The following is a 19446-nucleotide window of genomic DNA, read 5'->3' as shown; positions in this document are numbered from 1 at the left end:
TGATGCGAGTGGAACGAAATAGCAATAACATTCGTCGAAGAAGCACGATTAACGAGAATGTGAGAGTGGAACTCGTTCCAGCTACCACGAAATTTCGCGATTTGGTATCTTTTAATACAAATTTTGATATTAAATAGCGTGCTACACCCAATGGCCTTCACGGATCGTTGATTAGCGGTGTCGACCTTAACATTCTCAAATTCCTGTAATAATGTAACGTAACCACGCGAACTAAAAGCTCGAAATACAGTTAGATGGTGGTTCTGCGATTTACAGTTAGCCGTGTTCGCTTGTACGGGCGTACGGGCGTAAAGAAATCGGGTCAGAGACGAAATTAGTTTTAATAATCCAGGCTACGTCAATCGCGATTTGTCCAACCTCCGCCGAATGATTATTATTGCACTCTAATATCTCGTGCAAAATTAATTCCTAACAATCTTTACGATGCAGATGGCGAAATAACGGACGATCGTTAGTCGCAAAGTAGTTGGCGTATATATGTCAATTACAATAACCGATTGCTATTTCCGGTACCATCTGCATCCGGGCCACTTAATTAATATTCCTTATGTTTTTCTTTATTTTAGATGATATGAGAGAAATATGTTAGCTCGCGCATAATAATTATATAGCTTTAGCAATCGAATAACTCAGCAAGGTGTGTCAGTAAAAAGAGCATTGAATGTAATCTTTTTATTGCATTCACATAAGATTAGTGCAAATTCCATTTGTTATTCAAGTCCGTAGTTATAGTCTTGCGGACTTACTCTTCTTCATTTCTTTTTGTCTCGGCCGACAATGGGTCCATCGAACGTTCCTTTTCGACGGAAGCAGACTGTGTAATTGCACGCACATTACGACGACTGGAATCCACATATCCATGAATCTGGAGTATGAACAACGTGTGAACAGGGTCGCGAAAAGGTCCTGCATCGACGAGGAAGAGAACAGAATAGTTGTTGAGAGTTGATGTAAAGTAAGTACAGAAAAATTCAGAATACATGGTTAACGAGAAAAGTACAGGTGACCGCCGATGAGGTAATTACATGATGATGATATGGCGAATGAATTAATATACCAACAGCATCCGAAATAATGTCTGCTGGCCCTGTTCGAGTAGTCCGAGACCTGATTTACTTTCTACAAAGAAGAAATATCTTGTTATTTCGCCGCGCCGGTAGATGTCGGCGGTTACACCGCTCAGAGAGACGGTATGTTTGGTGATTTTAATGAGTGATATACATATACCACAAGTATGACCGGCTGCGACCAGCTATCTTGATAGACGATTATTTTTTTTTTATCAAACTTTGAAAATAAATAATAAAAATATTTTATTCAGAATTTTTTATAATATTTCTTAATTAATTTTTTGTATTTATTTTCTCCATACTTGAAGTTTGACTCTTAAATTGCAATTTGTATGAAATTATGTGACTATTTGAATAAAACAATATTCCATAATAATTTAATGCTTTCAATACGCGCATGATTTCATCTGATTTCTAACAACAGACGAAAAAAGTCATTTCCTGTTATAAGTACTTTTTAAATGCAGTTTTTTATCAAATAGTAACGTATAATTGTGAATTATGGGAGGTTCCGCAATTAGCTAATGGAGAAACGGCATTTAAACACGGAACTCCGTGTTTAGAAAAGACGAGGCAGCAGCTGTAAAGCCTGTCTGCGTGACAAATCGATAGGCGCCAATACTTCCGCCTGGGAAATATCTTATGAATCCTTCTAAATGATTTTAAAAGTTTTATACAATCACATACTGCAGAGATCTCCACTGATTTTGTATGTATATTGAAATTAAAAATACAAGGATATTATGATATCATGACTGAATGCAATTTATTAAAATTGATTATAAAAATTATAGATAATTAATATCTCGTTCTTTCTTGATTCAAAAATCAAAATTCTCTTAACAAATAAGAAATGCTAGTTATGAACTCTTGAAATTAAAATAATATAGAAAGTTAGGCAAATGAGAGTTTAGTACGGTACTTAATGCATAATCATTGATTATATGTACATATAAATTATATCTGACTTGCTATACAAACGAACGTTTCAATCATTTCTTGGGATCATTCATTAATTCTTAACATCTCATAGGTATCTGTTATTCCATTATAATCATCACCGGTTTTAGGCCATGGTGAAATATTTGGAAATACGCAGCTGAGTAGGGACTTGTCTGATACGCAGGAGGATAGAAACTTTATCTTTCTTCGTTCATCTCGCTGAGGATGATCCCAAGAAGTGGTCAAAACATTCGAGTGTACAGCAAGTATAATTTATATATACATATAATCAATGATCGTGCATTAAATACCGCACCGAACTCTCATTTGCCTAATTTCTTACATTCTCTTAAGAAATGCTTCTCATTAAATATTTAACCGATTCTATATGCCGATTATATATGCATATGTATAACAAGAAACAAGACAGACAGATATGGAACGGATCACAACAACTGGATTGATGAATTGGACCCCGTGAAATAGCGGTGCAACGGCATTTCAGCAGCATGCCGCCTAATCGGAGGTATCTTACGACTTAAGTGCAGCATCCGCAATGATTTTCAAAGGATGAACATAACAGATGCGAGATTGCCTTCGTAAGGAATTGGCAGTCGCTATAGCCTCCCGCTAAGGCAAAACATTCTGTGACTGCGAGGCATATACCACCTGCCGTTGACCGAATGATACCTTTGAGACGTAGTCAGTAATCGCGTGATGCATAAAACCGGCAGTTATTATGCTAACTTTATCTATAACGGGTCTCCATCGATTCCTAGATGGAAACACCACGTTGTTTATTTCGCGAGTTCTTCAAAGGATGCGACGCGACTCTCTTTAAGACTAACGCGCAAACAGTTATATACTGCAATTGTTAAAATATATAACAGCCTTAACAGTTATTTCTATGTTTTATTAATGATATTCATACAATTAACCCAGTAAACAGAGATTGCGATGAAAAGTGTAGCTCGCATTAAAAAGCACCGCAATCATCGATGCACGAGTGCTTTAGCCTACAATTTTGTAATGCGGATAAAAGAAAGATAATGTACAATTTAAACGTATAATGTCTATGAAGTTTGACTTTCTCGCCATTAGTTAAAAGTTAATGTTAGCAATGTTAACGTGTGCTCATCCACGGGCGTTGCAGCTGCTAACAATACGCAAATGAAAGTAAATTGCGACCAGAAATTACGCGTAGCATGGTCACTTTATCTGAATTGCGCCAATTATTTTTCTCTGGAAATATCCTATTACTAACAAACTTACCGTTTTTCGTATTTCGGCATTTAATACCGTTACTCGATTGTTTAATTTTGAAAGTAACTCAAATTATGACACGTAATGAATTTCGCAATGAGGAATAATTGTTTTGTTATTCATTATTCATTCATTTATTCACTCGGAGAAACGGGAGCGAAAACCTCGCCCGAAAAAAGAAAGAAATTGGATCGATAGACGTAAACGGTAACACTGAGCCGGACGTATATCGCGGAATTGTAAGAAAGAGCGAGACGGAGGTGGAATAGATGGAGAGGGAATACACGGAGCCTGCATAGTTGGAATAACAGTACTCTCACATTGGTGCGGCCATCCGGTGAACATCGTCGAAGTACGATACCGTTACCGGTTACGACGTTACCGTGGCGAGCGTACCGGCTTCCAATGCCATACCGGCGGTAATGAGAAGATCGAGACGACGCCATACGGTTCACCCGATTACTCATCGATTTGATTACGAATCTCTTTCTCTCTCGCTCTTCCGCTTTCAGTGAAATTCTCTCTTTGGTTGGCTTACCAGTCCTCTTGGCACCATTCGACCTAACCCATCTCGAAACCAGTCGAATATCGGTCAACCGATACACACGCGATATGTAATATTGTAATACATGTAAAATCGTCGATTTTTCAATCGTATATGTACTTACCATATATGTTTTATCTCAAAGAAAGTTTTTTATAGCTAATTTTATAATTCTTATCATTTGTTTTTCGAATAAAAAAGAAGACGTACACGCCCAAGAGAATAATTAAAACTTGATTGTTATATGTAAATGCAAGTAAAATAAAGAAATTGAGATAAAATTAAATAACATTTGCGATAACATTTGGAAAATGTGTGATCAATTAAAATAGAATTTCGTACTGGAAATATAATATTAAAAAAAAAAACAAATAGAACGTGCTATGGACGAAGAAGGAAAATATTCCTAACAAAATTATCTTATATTCTTATTATACTGAGAAAAAAATTTATTAAACCTTAATACATATTTTTTCAATAGTTTTTCACACTTAACATTTATCTATTCACTTAGTAAACATTATAAAAACACAAAAAGAGATGATTAAATCAAATTAATGGTTCTTGCTATAAATATACAAATATAAGTTTACATTTAATAAATATTCAATTAGTACTATTCAAACAAATATTTATTATTGTAAAATTCAGTATTTTCTTATTTTCAGTGTGTAGTCAATTTCAATTTAATTATTCCAGAATACATAAATCAAGGTACCCAGATGAATTAAATGCCTCTTTAAAACGACGAGCAAAAATTTCTCTGTGAAGCTACACTACTTTAGATAATAGAGGATGTAATGGCGAGAGAAGAAAGCGTCTTATCCAAGCAAAAGTACAATATCGTGGGCGTGCCAGTCTATTTTATCAGTAGGATCATTAGTGAGATTTCCGGACATTCAACGAGAGAGTTAACCGGTGTTGGCCGAGAGCACATCGGGAGAAGGTCTCCTGCTCCTCTTTCTCTTTCTCTCTTTCTCTCTTCGTCGATCTTCATCCCTCTCCTCCTATTCGTTCCGCGGCGCGAAGGCGCCGACTCACTAGCTAGAGGAACTCAAGTCTCTTCTGCAGAACATCCCCGGCAGTTTCACGTCGACGGTCATCCAGATCGACTCGCCGCGGCCAAGGTCGCCGAATGCAAGGAGGAGGATCCTCGTCAAAGATCATCCAAAGAAGATCCAGAAGATGGATTGACGAGCGATCATGAGTGAAGCTTATCGTGGTGCAGCATGTTCTCGCGAATGACCCCGGATCGCTAATTCTCGTGATAGATTTCTGTACCTGATGGTGATATGACAGTGCAAACGATTGAGACCAGTGCTAAGAGCGGTGACGCTATCGGATGGTTAAGCATCTCGGAGCACACTTGATGATTGACAAGGAACAAACAGGTATATTCGAATGTCGATTGTGACATAAATACACCGAATTTTTTAGAAAGAAAGATAAATCTTATTTTCATTCTAAATATCTAGTACGACACGTAACAGTACCTTGCGAATGTATAAATCTTAATTTCAACTTAACACCGAATTGTAACAATCGTATTATTATGCGTGACGGAGCACGATTATAAAATTCACTCTTCGATTAAAATTTTATCATCAACAACCGCTATATGCGTGTCCCGAATAAATGAAATCCCCAGTTGCGCTCGATAATTACTGAGTTTCTAAAATTCCCGGAACCGTCGTGCCTCTTAAAACCGCTAAGAAAATGATCCTTTGGCGATCGAAGCGATGATGTACCGAGATGTATGTCTCACGCATGTGATTATCGGCCGGTTCGATATCCATTAAAGCAGATGCAGGCGGGAAACGAACCGTGAATCTGGTAATTGCAAGTTGAACGACGCACACGCATCAAAGTCAAGCGCGTATATCAACCAGCTCTCGTCTACGACGCACTGACACGTGATGCCGCAATCTGTTCACCGACCTTAATACCGTTGTCTTAAACGTGTCGCAAACGCTTCGACAGTTATGAAAACAAGGAGCTGCTCTCGAGTCTCGAGAAAAACGGATGGACGTATCTCTTCGGCAGATGAGAATGATGAGGTTTTATTTCATGCGATTTCCCGTCCACCCTGCGATTCCGCCAACATTTCTGCCTTCAAATCTCGCATCCTCACGTGGCGCTTAATAATTATCATCTAATTTTTCAAACGTCATCCTAACTCAATGCGTAGTCATAAACTGTTAATAACGTCAATCAAGTAGATTCGTGCTGCTGCGGTGATTACGATAGCGTGCAAACTGAAAACTGGGTCGCCGGCATCAAGCTCACCTGCGGTGATTATTTAGGGTCGGCTTCAGGCAATGAGCAAGGAGGCAGTCTCCTTGCGAGCGATCTCACGAAATAATGAGTGGCAACGCACATTTTATGCCATATAAAGCGAAAATTGAATGTCAGAAAGCTATTTGCGATGAGTAGAGCGCGGAGAGAAAACTTCCGTTTCGATTAAACAAGGCGTGCATGCGGCTGCAAGCTCTGTTAATCATTCTGTTAATTATTCTATCATCAATGATTATCGTGACGTAGTTTCTATTTTTTTTTCTTTTTTTTTAATACCGTCGATGCCGATTGCTCCGATCAATCCGTAACCAATCGTAATTATAGTCCAAGTAACACAACGAGTCACGATAAAACGACATCATTTTGACGTAATGATCTTATCGTGATTTGTTGTGTTTCTTGGGTGTTTAGCAATAGATTCCATCATATAACGAATCTCGCGAACGGTCAGCACGTGAGGTCAACATTTAGATTCACGAGAGGGGCACGCATTGACAGTTATTCCAGATTGCGTACGTAATCTTAGAGCCCAGTCTTCAACATTGACACCTTTCGGCTACCGGCTGGTCCAGGTTACCGCCACATCCAGCTGGTCCATAACTGTAAAGCCTAACTGTGAGCAGTCATACAGACATCGCGCAACATCTAGTTTGTACATGCGATATTTTCATCGCAAAAGTACATCTTTTTAGTAATATGAAATTTGTAATTTGTAATTTTTGCATAAGTATGTAAAATGTTAATTTGTTATGTGTTAAATGCAAATATTTAATTTATTAAAAATTGTATTAAATACATTTTGTGTACTACATTAAATCATTAAATGTTAATTTAATTTTAAGTAGATTTGTAAAAGTTAAATTTTTTGAAAAAAAATTACCAAATGTAAAGAAAATATCAACATAATCGAGGCTAGATCTTGGTGTTTAATAATATTTTTATATGTAAAGTATAAATATATAGTTAAAATTTTTGATTTTAAAAAATATAATTTTAATTATGAAATTTGACAAAATATATATAATTATTATACTCTTCTTCAAGAAGAAAATCACTTTAAAAACTATATAGCGAATATTTTGTAAATTTATAGAAACTGTCTTCGCACTTGGACGACAGCACCGTTTTCTCGAGAGTTATTAAAAAAAACAGCATACTATCTTAATGAAGAAATGCGTACAGTTTCAATTGCCGGTGAAATCCATGGCAGAGGATAACACGCAATTTTTCTATATATATATATATATATATTTTTTTTTTTTCGTGAATAATTTTTTACAATTTCTAGTTTACGGGACAATGACCTTGCTATTAATTCAACACAAAGGAATAAAATATTCCAATTTGCGCTTATATGTGTAATAATAAAAACTTTCATCACTTAATACATTGATTAGTACATTCCTAACTTTTGCATAATAGCGATATCACGTGCAAGCATATTCAGAACGCCACCGCTGCCGCGATCAACCGTTTCATCTTTCTCGCATCGATGATCACGAGCTTATTATTCACATTTTCCTTTTGTCCTGATCTCTGATCACTTTTACCGTTGCTTACCCGCTTATCTCGTGTGTGTAAAAGTATCGAGGTTAACCTGGTCCTATCTGTACGATTTTAATTATTCACGCATCGCCTAGTGCTGGAATAAATTTAACGCACCACGACGTAGCCGCGATAATGAATACCGCGAATAATAGAAAACCCGAAGGACTTACGCGTGTGTGTAGTCCTAACAACTTTTTCTTTGATATCATTAATATCGTATTCGGGTCATTCAAGAAACCTTGACTAACGTTCACAAGGTTGTTAGAACAAGCAAGTACAAATAATCACCATGTACGAGTTCTCTTATATAGATACGCTCGATAAAAAAAAATAGTGTCAGTTATGTCATCAACTATGATAATTCTCTTTTAATAATTCTAATTGAGGCCAACGCAATAATAATGTGCATTTTCTTTTCAGAACGAATGACGTCAGACAACATAATAGAAAAACAATTTGCAAACACACGCATCTCGAACGGATTGCGTAACGTTCAAATAAAACATGTCGATTTTAGGGATATCTCATTACGAGGATGGATTTCGATTGGGTGGGCCACCATCGGAATGTTCTCTCAGGAGCAAAGCACAGATCGACGCACTGTTCGAAGACTCCAGGTAAATCAAATTTATTAAATTGTTATAATTGCATTTAACTAATTTTAACGTACAAGGAACATTATTCTTACACTATTTTTTATTTTTATTAAATTGTTTAATTACTCGGAAAGAACAATTTTGTTGAAATATTTAAAAGATTAGCTAAATTCGAAAATACTTTTGTTGGGTTACAAAATAATTATGTAGCATTCCTTACTGTTCAAAAGAAATTTAGCGATAACAGAACAATAGGAATTAGGCGCGATAGTTGTTGCACAAATAATATACAGATATAACACAAAACTTTAACTTTAAAATAACGCGGTTACATGTTTTGGCTCATTTTTGATGACCTTTTCAAAGACATAAATCAACTTTATAAATACAATGTATACATAATAACTACTTTGTCATAGTGAACTCCCTCCATTACATGAAAAATTTGTATACAAGAATTAAACTCAGATGAGTGTTAAAAAGAAAAGAAAAGAAAATATATTTTTTTTAACTTTATATAGAGATGAAATTTGGAAATCCTTAATAAATTTAAATCACAATGAAAGTAAGGAAGCTCACCATGAGAATACATCATATCGCAAACGTTCTTATTGCTCTGTTATCACTAAAATTATGTAGGATGTTCAAGATGATTGTATATAAAATATGGTTATCCCAAAACTGACTGCAATAGTTAAATTATAATAATTGCAATCATTTTTTATGATACTAATTAGTTATAACAATTATACATTTCTTGATACTAACTATACACATTTGTTGATAGAATTGTAATCAATATTAGTAAATAATAATTAATGGTAATATTTACGTTATTATTATATAAGCATAAAAACCAAAGACATTTCTTTCAACAGAGAATATCAAAATTTCTTGCAACGTTGCTCATTATGGTTGAGTTTTCTACATAATTATTTTGACGGTTCAACAAAATTATTTTTAAATCTGGTTAAGTTTGTAGAGACATCAGCAAAAATATTTTTTCCATGTATTAATTACATTATTATAATATATTTGACCAATTAGAGCATAAAACATTAACACCTTGCACTACTCCTCTTTTTCATTTTCCTCTTTTTCATTAATGAATCTCTATTGTTTCAGATCCATCTGCAGCTCGACATTGGGAGGGTGGTACGCCGGATTGTCGGTCGTGATCCCGAGTAACCCCAACGATGCGAACGAGGAACAGAAGAGGGTGAACAGCGCGGTCCAGGCACGCATCGAGGCGATGTTCGCCTCGGTGGAGGCCGAAAGTGGAACGCCCGGTGAATGTGCCGCCGCAATCTTGCCGGTAATGACACAAATAATTATGCACGTGGAGCATTTGCAAGAGGTCCGCACGCCACTTTTGCTCAAGCGTCGTCGGAGGATTTAGGTTCGGGAATCTCGCGAAGATTAAATCGTACGTAGCGGGAACGTGTGCGCCTGCAATTTCACTTATGTTAATTACGTTGCACATCTGCAAACACACTTGTTCTCTCTCATTCGAAAAATCTCGCAAATCGGCGTAGCCGAACATGATCGTTCTGTTTCCGTTTTCTAAGGGACTGTGCACGAAAAAAAAACAGATTTTGCTTAAGTATCTCAAATTTCAACTGGATGCAGATTAAAAAGATACTAAAATATAGGAATGCACGAAATATAGATGCATTTGGATGATCTAGTTTTTTCTTCGAGCAAAAATATAATTCTAATACGTACGTATCATTTTTTCTCGCGATTACAATTAATTAAAGTCATTTATTGGGCAATTCGCTTTTCTTATTTTGTCTAAAAAATCGAAGTCGTCTTACATATTTCGTTCTTCATCAAGGATCTCAGACTTGAGATCGATGGAAAGCTTCATGAAAAGGAGCACGTCGAATGGTATATTTTCCACCTCAGGAATTCTTAGATCACCCTAACAATCGTGATGATTCCGTGTCAGAAATAAAATTGAGATCGATGTATAATTACTCGTGAGCTGGTTGTTCGTTAGAAAGGAAAGAATCGCTCAGTGAGCTTTTAAAGAACAAACAACGTATAGTATATACAGATAGAATTGTAAAAATTAGGAGAGAAAGCAAATTATATATTCTCTTATAGATTAGATCTCTTATATCTAACTTGAGAGAGATGGTATCAAATCTTTTGAAGTTTAATCGGTCTTGCACAGCAGAATTATTTTTTTTGACATGTTAATTAAGTCATGCATTAGTATGTTTATTTAGCTGATAATATCACTTTAATTAAGATTTTAACAGATTGTAATGCGCGATATAAAAATATTTTTAATTGCGAAGAAAATGCTTTCATATTATAAATAGATTCGCATAAGAGGCTTATAATTTAGAAATCATAGTAGTATACAAATAATATATTGTTACAATAGATTTATAAATAGTCAATTATGTTGTAGAATCTTATAATTAAAATACAGTTAATTAATGCATTTTCCAAGAAACCTTGAGTACTTTTATACATAAAAAATGTGATCCGATCTACATTCAGCATGCATATCACATGTTGCAGTATTGCAATTGCCATTCTCTCGCGGACGTGCCTTGATTCGCGGAAAAGGGTCGCGAAAAGTCCTCCAACTTTCCTCAGGGCGTCGATCCGGAATTTTTAATCGTCACTTTCATTCCGTTCACGATTCGCAAACCGTGACGGACTTCCATAAACTATTCGGAGCGCTGAAAAATTCTCCTTCAGTTGTTACACCGGTATGTGGATTCTTTATCGCCGCCAACATGGTATTCCGTTTTATGGGCTCCGCCGCATTGTTCCGCCTCGCTTCACACACTTTGATTGGAGCTCACAAAAGAAGCTGCTGATCAATCAATACAGTTACATCAGAGAATCTGATGAGAGGATCCGTTTTAGGCGTGGCATTCGATCAGAACGACACAACAGCTGCTTGTTACTCTTCTTTGCGGCCAAGTCATGCCTCCCTCTTCATAATTCGAACCTTGGATTTCATAGATAATTATAGATAATTATATGATAATTCTATGATAAAATCTAACATCATTATTTTTCGTCGCAGAAACGGAATCCTATGTAAAGCACGATTCAAACTATATACAATACATATACATTACAAGATACATATATTATAATGTTTAATACATTCCAGAGATATTAAAAGCGGCGACGCAATAAAAAATTCCTCAGAGATACTAGTTTAAAAATGTTCAAATTGTGCAACAAAATTCCTGTTTAACGACTTCACCTGTTTATCTTCGATATTGCCCATCGTACAAAACAGGTTCCCGCTGCTTTCAGACACGCAAAAAGAATGAATGCTCTTTTTATCAAACGCTATTTTTACATGAACACGTCAGTCTCTTACAATGTAATTTGAAGTAAACAACAATTTTTACCCTATTCAAAACCTCATTGACTTTTCATTCTCAATCATACTGAAATGCATATTTCAGACGATAAAAAACAGATATTCAGCTGGGCGTATTTCTAATTATTTTTTTTCTGAGCTTTTCTTTCTTTATTAAAATTATGTTCTTTGGGATAATTAAAATATTTGCACTTTTTTTCATATATACAGGGTGTCTGGAAATAATCGCTAAATATTTCATGGGCAGGTAATCATGGCAGGTAAAATTATTTATTTTCTTCTCATAAAGTTCTAAAAATTTTTTCAGAATTTTTTAGTACTGCATTTTCTCATTTTTATCAACATGAGAAAATACGGAATATATTAAAAAATTATGAAAAAATTCTAAAAAAATTCTCAGAACTTTATGAGAAGAAAATATATGATTTTTGTCTCTTACAATTTTTTTTTAAAGTTGATAGTATTTGAATAAAAAATTATTCAAGACCAATTTGGCAATTTTTAGTAATTAATATCTTGTTAACTATTGCGAAATGATAGAGGACTTTTCGACTCAGTTTAGTCTTCTCTACTTGCCCATGAAATATTTGGCGATTATTTCCAGACACTCTGTATATATATATATATATATGTATGTATATACATGTACACAGGTAAAATACATGGGTGCTGCCCCAGTCGGCGGACGCGTGGCGAGTGTGCGGGGTCTTCAGGAACCTCTTCGTCAGCTATTGGAACGCATGGAAGGATGCGTAAGAGCCGAGCTGGAGGTCTCTAGGCGCGGACTAACGTTCCGCACGAGCGAAGTCTGCGAAAAGAATAATCCTTTCCGCAGAATAGCGGTATGGAGTGCCTTGCGGCTTCGATGCAAGAGAATACCGTCGGGCGATATGCATCACGCCTTCTTGCCTTTGGTTGGCGATCAGGACCAGGGACAGACGATGGAAGACAAGCACGCCGATCTCTACAGGTGAATATTATATTATAATTAATAATACCACCAATAATAATATATTATTATGATTGATTTTTTGAAACTCAAAGATTTACTGCTTATTATATTGTTTACAACATATTTGCATGTTTAAAGATTACTTAAATAACTGAAATCGATTTTTAATTTTTAATTTCTATTTTTAGGACAATGCGAGGTTTGAAAAGTGAAGTGGAATTCTATCCTCCGATTTTCGCCGTGGTAATGCGACGACCTGGGGCCGCCAGGCTCTTGGAGTGTCACGCGTTCGCCTGCGAATGCGAGGAAGATGCAATAGCAGCCGCGGCCACGTTGTATCGCGCTCTTCTCGCCGATCTAGACGCGAACCGACGACGACCTCGTCACACGAATGGTGTCGGATGCGTCAGCCTGGCCTCCGTTGTTTCCAGTGTTCGAGAGCCTAGTCTCAGCAGTAGAATCAGTTACAGGCTACCTCCGCCACCGAGACCAACCGCACCGCATCCTGTGAGACCACCCAGAACCAAGAAGACTTCTGTAAGCAGCTCCGTTACTGAGGATGAAGGCGGAAAGCCTAGCTTGCAGAAAGTACCACGTAGAAAAAAGAAGAATTCCGACGTGAAAGCGGAAGATATCCTTGAGGCGCGCGGAAGAAGGCGAGACAATGCCAAGAGCGAGAAGAGCAATCTGGGACAGAACAATCGAGATATCGTATTGTCTAGAAACGAGGAGCTACAAAATTCGAAGAACAAGATGTTTTCCGCTAAGGATCAAAATTCCTTGAGAATCGAGATAGAATCTAACAAGCTTGATAAAATTTACAGTGCTCCTGATAACGATGCGAATGGAATTTATGAAAGACAGTTGAACAAATACGAGAAACTGCACAAACGGAATCACAATCTGAGGAGGGAATCAGTGGACATGAAAGATAACATTTACGAAAGAAATTACGGATCGTACGCTTTGAATCGAGCGAATGCCAGGAATTGCGAATTGTACTCTTCCGGAACCGACAACGTTTTGATGTACGATAAGGTTAATAAAATCGAAAGAAACGAGATAAACTCCGTTTACGAGCAAGTTGGCAAAAAGAAGGAAAAAAATATTTACAGTTCGCAAATTGAAGACGCTGATAAGATCTACAGTCTCGGTACGGAAGACATTTACACAGGTAAAAACAACAGAAATGGTGAGACGAGGAGTCGTCAAGAAGACATCTTCTTCGCAAAGAATTTAAAGAATAATGGACACTATCAGTCGCATCACGAACATTCGGATGGCACGATAAACCAACAGAGACGCTCGAGGGACCCGGAGAGAGCGCACTCCGGCAAAAGAATTAACCGAATTGTCACAATGGATAAACCGTTGAGAAAAGAACAATTAGATCTTGATTATTCGCTGTCGGAGTGCAATCGTCCTCGGGTGAGAAGAAGAAGCAGAGCGGGCAGCGAGCCACCCGTCAGCCATTCGGAGAATGCCAACAGGATCCTGCAGGAGAATGCACTGAAGAGATCGCAGAGCGACGTAGACGTGGATAGAGGAGACCTGATGACAAGGGTTGAGTTGCCTAGGAGAGGCAGTTTCTTGACTTCCGGAAGCACTCGGAGAACCAATAACATCAAAGGAGGTACTCCGCTTGGATTCACGGAGTTGTTTGACGAATTCAGGAATCAGGAGGGCTTGACTAGTGTAGATGACATTTTGGCAGCCATAATAGGTAATAATCTATATAAAACAAGAATGTAATTAAATAAAAAAATTTTAATCGAATTATTTCCTTGATTTCCCAGATCCAGAAGGTATGTCATTTAACGATCTGAAGCCGCTCTACAAGGAGTTTTTACTGAAACTAGCCGCAACCTTAACGCAAGATGAATTGTATCAGAGATCCGCCAGTATTATGAAGAGACGACGGAGACCACAAAGACGAAGATCGAGCCGTCGGTCTTGTTTATTAGGCAGGGCCATAAAGAGGTCGGTCTCGAGACTGAAAGGTGGCCCCACGGAGTTCACCTCCGTAATATTCCCGGCTAGGAGATTGAATGATAGCTTTGGCAGTAGTTCGTCGTGTGACGTCAGAAATAATCACCGAAATCGTGTACTGGCGAGTAGACTCGGTAAGAGAAAATCTTCGCGGAGAACGAAAAAGAATGGAGTGTGTCACACGACTTCAGAAGATAGCGATACATGTACGTAGAAATATTGTAATTAAAATTAGTCTTCTTGTAATTAAAATCCAAATTTAATCTTTATTATATCTAGATCTTTGATAGCTTCCTTTTTCTACACGTAACCAAGTAAAACAAAAAACGTATATTATAACAATAGAATGATATAACAATAATAATAAAATATATTATTGTAACAATATAATAACCAAATATCTAAACATAATTTATATTTATTAATACATAATATAATTATAAAAAACTACGCAGGTAGACGACTCAATCGTAGCATGGGTGCCACTGCGAATAGGAGCAGCAGCGGATACGTGAGCTGCAGCGAATGCAGCTACGACTCCGAGTCGTGTACATGCGTGTCGGCGGATAAATGCTACTGCTCGTTGTCTAGAAAGGTACAGCCTACGCCTGTACCAGGAAATACGGTTGTTTGCGCCTGCGACACTGACAGTTGCTCCGAGAGCAATAAGTGTTACTGCGCAAGAAAGCCGATACAACCGACTATACTGGAGCAACTCAGGCAGAAGGGAATCGTGCCATCGGAGAGCACGCTTAGCAGAGGAGACAGTTCCGAGAGGATCCGAAGTTCGAGATTGGCCGGTAGTCATACTTCATCGCGCAACACCGACTTTCTCAAGGTAGCTAAGAAATTTTATGTGATTAAGATCTTATTTTATTTTAATTTTGTAGCCGTATATTAAAATTTCTCTGCACAAATTCTATTGCAGAATCGATCATCGCCGGCTTGCGGTAGTTCGGATAACTTGGCCTTAGATTACGATCTCTTTAGCCCAGGGAGAAGATCTCAGCAGTCGTCCGGCAGCGAGAAAGTCCTCGTGGTCAGCGCGAGGGATACTCAGGGTCGTTTGGTTTACGTCGGTGGTGCGGAACGAGATAAAAAGTATTCCTCTCGCGGTAACGGGAGATCCGGAGCGCATCACGAAGCACTCTCCATAAAAAAAAGCGCAGAGATCGCCGCAGTTTTTGCAGGCGAGAACAATCGGATCTCAAGAAGAACTAGTAACGCGTCGAGCATAAGAAGTTCGATTAGTCTTGAAGCTGGACTGGGTTATTTACCTTGATGAAAGTATCCAAATTATCTCCAACGGTATAATCTCGCATATTTAATATTTAATATTATGATATTATACGTGTTTGTATAACATCTTGCCATTTCGCACTATGATCGAAAAAGAATTATTTACGAACATATCGTGATTTAATTAGTCGTTTCTCGATAAATAATATGCAACTACTTATTTGTACCTGTTTTCATCTTGAGAGATTTTAGCGTAAATTTTACAGTAAATGAAAAATTATTTATATACTTTATTCTAATTTTAAAGACTATAGCGTTTACTGTAAGCGATAAAGATCAAGTTATGATTTTTTTTTTGCTACGTTGGACCTGATAGCTTATTATTAACGATATGGAACAGTGCAATACGAGAAATACGAAAAATCGAATGTATTATAAATTACCATTTTCGTTTCTTCATTAGATAAGTATTATGTATACACTATATGTGCAATACCTATAGAATATTATTATATAAGATGTATTAAAAGTTCGGTAACAGTTAAATATCTAAAAAAAACAAGCATTTTTGAGAAAAATGTTTCAGATAAAAGTTGTATGATTTAAAAGGATCTACTTATTGATCACATCCGTTTGAATTAATTTTTATGTAAAAATTAATTTTTACATAAAAATTAATTTTTAGTGTAAAAATTAAAATAAGAGCAACAACCTTCAAGAGGTCTTAGCCGTCGATCAGACACTTTGGGTAATGCTAACGCCGGTAGTACTTTTAAGCTTCATAACTCGAAAAGTACTAAAAATGAAGCTCTCGAGGTGAACTACAAGAACATGCAATAAAAATAGGGGGAGGAGGGATTCCGTCGAAAAAAATCGATTGATCTTGACTAAACCTTGGGCGACGCATCCCAAAGTCAAACGGATGTAATCAGTGAGTAGATCTTTTTAAACCCTACCATTTTTGTGTGAAACATTTTTCTCAAAAATTTTTTGCTTTCGAGATATTCGACTGTTGCCGGACTTTTGATTGTATGTACCTATAATATAATTTTTTGCACTATCTATGTATTGCTAATAAACTCTTTATCCATTTTATGGAACATCTCCGTGTATGTAGACGGCACTTCTACTTCCTTCAAGTTGTCCAAACCGATTTCTTTTTCAGTTCTGTAATAAAAAAAATACATTTCTTTTATGTAAAAAAATTACAATTAACTGAATATGGAATTTTATTTTATATCATGAATATTTACTTTATCAAAATATCTACGACATTTTCACATGCCAATAAGCAGTTCTTATCCTTTTCCCATTTATGAAGCTCTCTAAGTATGAGATATGTATTTGCTTTTCTCAATATTTCTCTAGCCACTTTTGTTGCACAAAGTTGATTTAATGCTTCTAAAAGCATAAGTCTGAAATAACATAATAATAACATTATTATCTATTTGTATTAATTTCATGAATCATTCCTCTGTCAATTTATAACTTGCCTTATATCTGGATCAGTCTCTCGAGTTTTAGTTTCAGGAAGATATTGTAAGTTAATTGGCAATTTAGACATATCTTCATCGTCAAATTCTTCTGGACCAGCAAGTGGTAATAATAGATATGATAATAAATCTACTTCGGGGCTTAACAACCACACATGATTTTCTGTGTCAAAAGTGCAATTTTTTAAAGTACCAACAATACCACCTCGTCTAATTAGACTGTCAGAATACTCCGTGAATGGAAGAATCCGTTGAATAACGCAACGGTGTCGATCCATCAAATATCTATAATAAAATACATTTATTTACAATATAATTTACTGAAATAAAAATCAATAATACCTTCATTAAATAATACCTTCTTATACGTGGCGATCGACTTAGATTGCTAAAAACAGGTCCAAGATAGTGCAATTTATCGCCTTTAGTATTATACTGTTTTGCAGTAAATACAGATAATATTTCATCCCAAGAGTAATCACTTTGTTCAATAAGTGTTATCATTCGGTCTATTAGATGAAATGGTCTAGTCATATTAGAAAGTATCATACAACATAAATCTGCCATAATACTAGATTTATCCATTATAGCCCTGTAAAAATAACATGTAAAATATTTGATATAGATAGAATAAAACAGCAATAAGTAAACAATAATATATTACCTCAAACAAACTTTTATTAAATTCTGACTAGGTTCTTGAGTAACCAAATCTGTCAAAAATAAACTGTGTAAATATCTGCTATAAATTTTTATTCAGTCAACACAATCAAAAAGAATCTCATTTTATAATTATTCAAAATGTATTATTTATAAAATAACTAAATTCTTTTCGTTTTATGTTGTCAATTTGTCATCAGATTATCGAAAGTTCGGCTGACAGAACAGAAGTTTAATGCAAATACAATTAATGTCAATTAATTGAATCTGCTATCAATGCACTACTATATCGCTAACGTTTTACTTACCAGACTTATTGATCTCTGTTGAGTTACTTGATTCTGAAATAATCAACATTGCATTAGTTCCTGATTCATCTCCAGTAATATTTATTAATATCTGTGCAGCACATTTGCTAATGGCAGCACAAGAATCTTGTATAAAGGTAACAAGTTGTATCAACATTTCTGGTAACTTCAACAGGAGTTCTCGACCATCTGTAGTCGCCGTTATATCTGTGTACATTTTGAATGAGCTGTCGAGATTTTTGTAAAGTGAACAAATATAGTAGTAAGATATATAAAATATACATACGGAGCACGTGGTTTAATGCACAGATTTTTACATCAAATCGGGTATTAGGGCTTAAATATTCAGAAATTTCTTGTAAGGACTCCATTATTTTTAATATACGTATTTAGACGTGTAATTGTCAATTTGTTGCATGAAAATTCTGGTAGTTCGAACCTTTAAAAATTGTATTTTTACACACAAAAAATAGTGACTCCACTATCAACACAAATACACATGTTTGACTAAAATAAAAATCATGTTACTATTAGCCCTCTATGTAATATACGTATAGGTTAACAGTAGTTTTTGAATGAATTATTACTATATGATGGTATATATCACCTGATAATAAAGAATAGAGTTCTCGTCCATCCATATACAAGGTATTTAAGAAATTTGATTATCTGTAAAGACAATTCTAATAAAAAAAATCCTTATCTCTCGCATCTTTTTTGAATTCAAGAATTTGTTATATTTTTTATATAAAATTTTTTATGAAAATTTCTGATAAAATACTTTAAACTTTTTCAGAGTTTAGAAATTATATGAAAAATCTCAGAAATTTTAAAATTTATATATATGAAGAATGCTTTAAAAAATAATTTAAACTTTCTCGATACCTCTGAAAAATGTTCTAAATTCATATAAAAGATTTAAGAAATTTTTATAAAATTACACAAAAAATTGGATAAATTATAAGAATTCTAAGAAAAATTTTTCATCAAGAAATTAAAAATTACAAAGTATATAATTGGTTGCAAATGATGATTCTTTTGGAGAAAGAAAAATTAATTTCAAAATCTCAAGAAAAAAAATTTTATCAGAAGAAATTTAATTAATACACTTCTCGCAACAATTTATTAACATACGTACCCAAGTAAGTTTAAACCATTATGAATA

General features: G+C 35.6%; 2 protein-coding genes across 2 annotated transcripts; one reads left to right on the top strand and one right to left on the bottom strand.

Moving 5' to 3' along the window:
• Positions 1-1453: 1453 nt before the first annotated feature.
• Positions 1454-16428, top strand: LOC105145479 (uncharacterized). Its single transcript, XM_011055025.2, has 8 exons — positions 1454-5231; positions 8104-8300; positions 9405-9594; positions 12294-12610; positions 12781-14315; positions 14389-14787; positions 15037-15419; positions 15510-16428. Exons 2-8 carry the CDS (start codon positions 8188-8190, stop codon positions 15861-15863), a joined length of 3291 nt encoding a protein of 1096 aa, XP_011053327.2. The 5' UTR covers positions 1454-5231; positions 8104-8187; the 3' UTR covers positions 15864-16428.
• LOC105145480 (co-chaperone protein HGH1 homolog) lies at positions 16235-18835 on the bottom strand. The gene is made up of 7 exons (XM_011055026.2): positions 18568-18835; positions 18282-18488; positions 17978-18026; positions 17672-17905; positions 17314-17598; positions 17074-17235; positions 16235-16987 (listed from the first exon to the last, which is right to left on the bottom strand). Exons 1-7 carry the CDS (start codon positions 18650-18652, stop codon positions 16882-16884), a joined length of 1128 nt encoding a protein of 375 aa, XP_011053328.2. The 5' UTR covers positions 18653-18835; the 3' UTR covers positions 16235-16881.
• Between the last annotated feature and the right edge of the window lie 611 nt (positions 18836-19446).

This window comes from Acromyrmex echinatior, chromosome 4, assembly GCF_024713525.1.
Source record: "Acromyrmex echinatior isolate Ae372 chromosome 4, ASM2471352v2, whole genome shotgun sequence".
NCBI classification, from domain to species: domain Eukaryota; kingdom Metazoa; phylum Arthropoda; class Insecta; order Hymenoptera; family Formicidae; genus Acromyrmex; species Acromyrmex echinatior.
The sequence above is the reverse complement of the archived record's forward strand: the minus strand, read 5'-3'. Positions and strand labels throughout refer to the sequence as shown.

Excerpts from the sequence above, each read along its gene's own strand:
- LOC105145479 (XM_011055025.2), top strand. The coding sequence starts at position 8,188 with ATGTCGATTTTAGGGATATCTCATTACGAGGATGGATTTCGATTGGGT. Across the intron at positions 8,301-9,404 it reads GCACTGTTCGAAGACTCCAG|ATCCATCTGCAGCTCGACAT; the intron begins GTAAATCAAATT and ends CTATTGTTTCAG. Across the intron at positions 12,611-12,780 it reads AAGCACGCCGATCTCTACAG|GACAATGCGAGGTTTGAAAA; the intron begins GTGAATATTATA and ends TTCTATTTTTAG.
- LOC105145480 (XM_011055026.2), bottom strand. The coding sequence starts at position 18,652 with ATGGAGTCCTTACAAGAAATTTCTGAATATTTAAGCCCTAATACCCGA. Across the intron at positions 17,236-17,313 it reads GAGACTGATCCAGATATAAG|ACTTATGCTTTTAGAAGCAT; the intron begins GCAAGTTATAAA and ends ATGTTATTTCAG. Across the intron at positions 16,988-17,073 it reads GTCGTAGATATTTTGATAAA|AACTGAAAAAGAAATCGGTT; the intron begins GTAAATATTCAT and ends TTTTTATTACAG.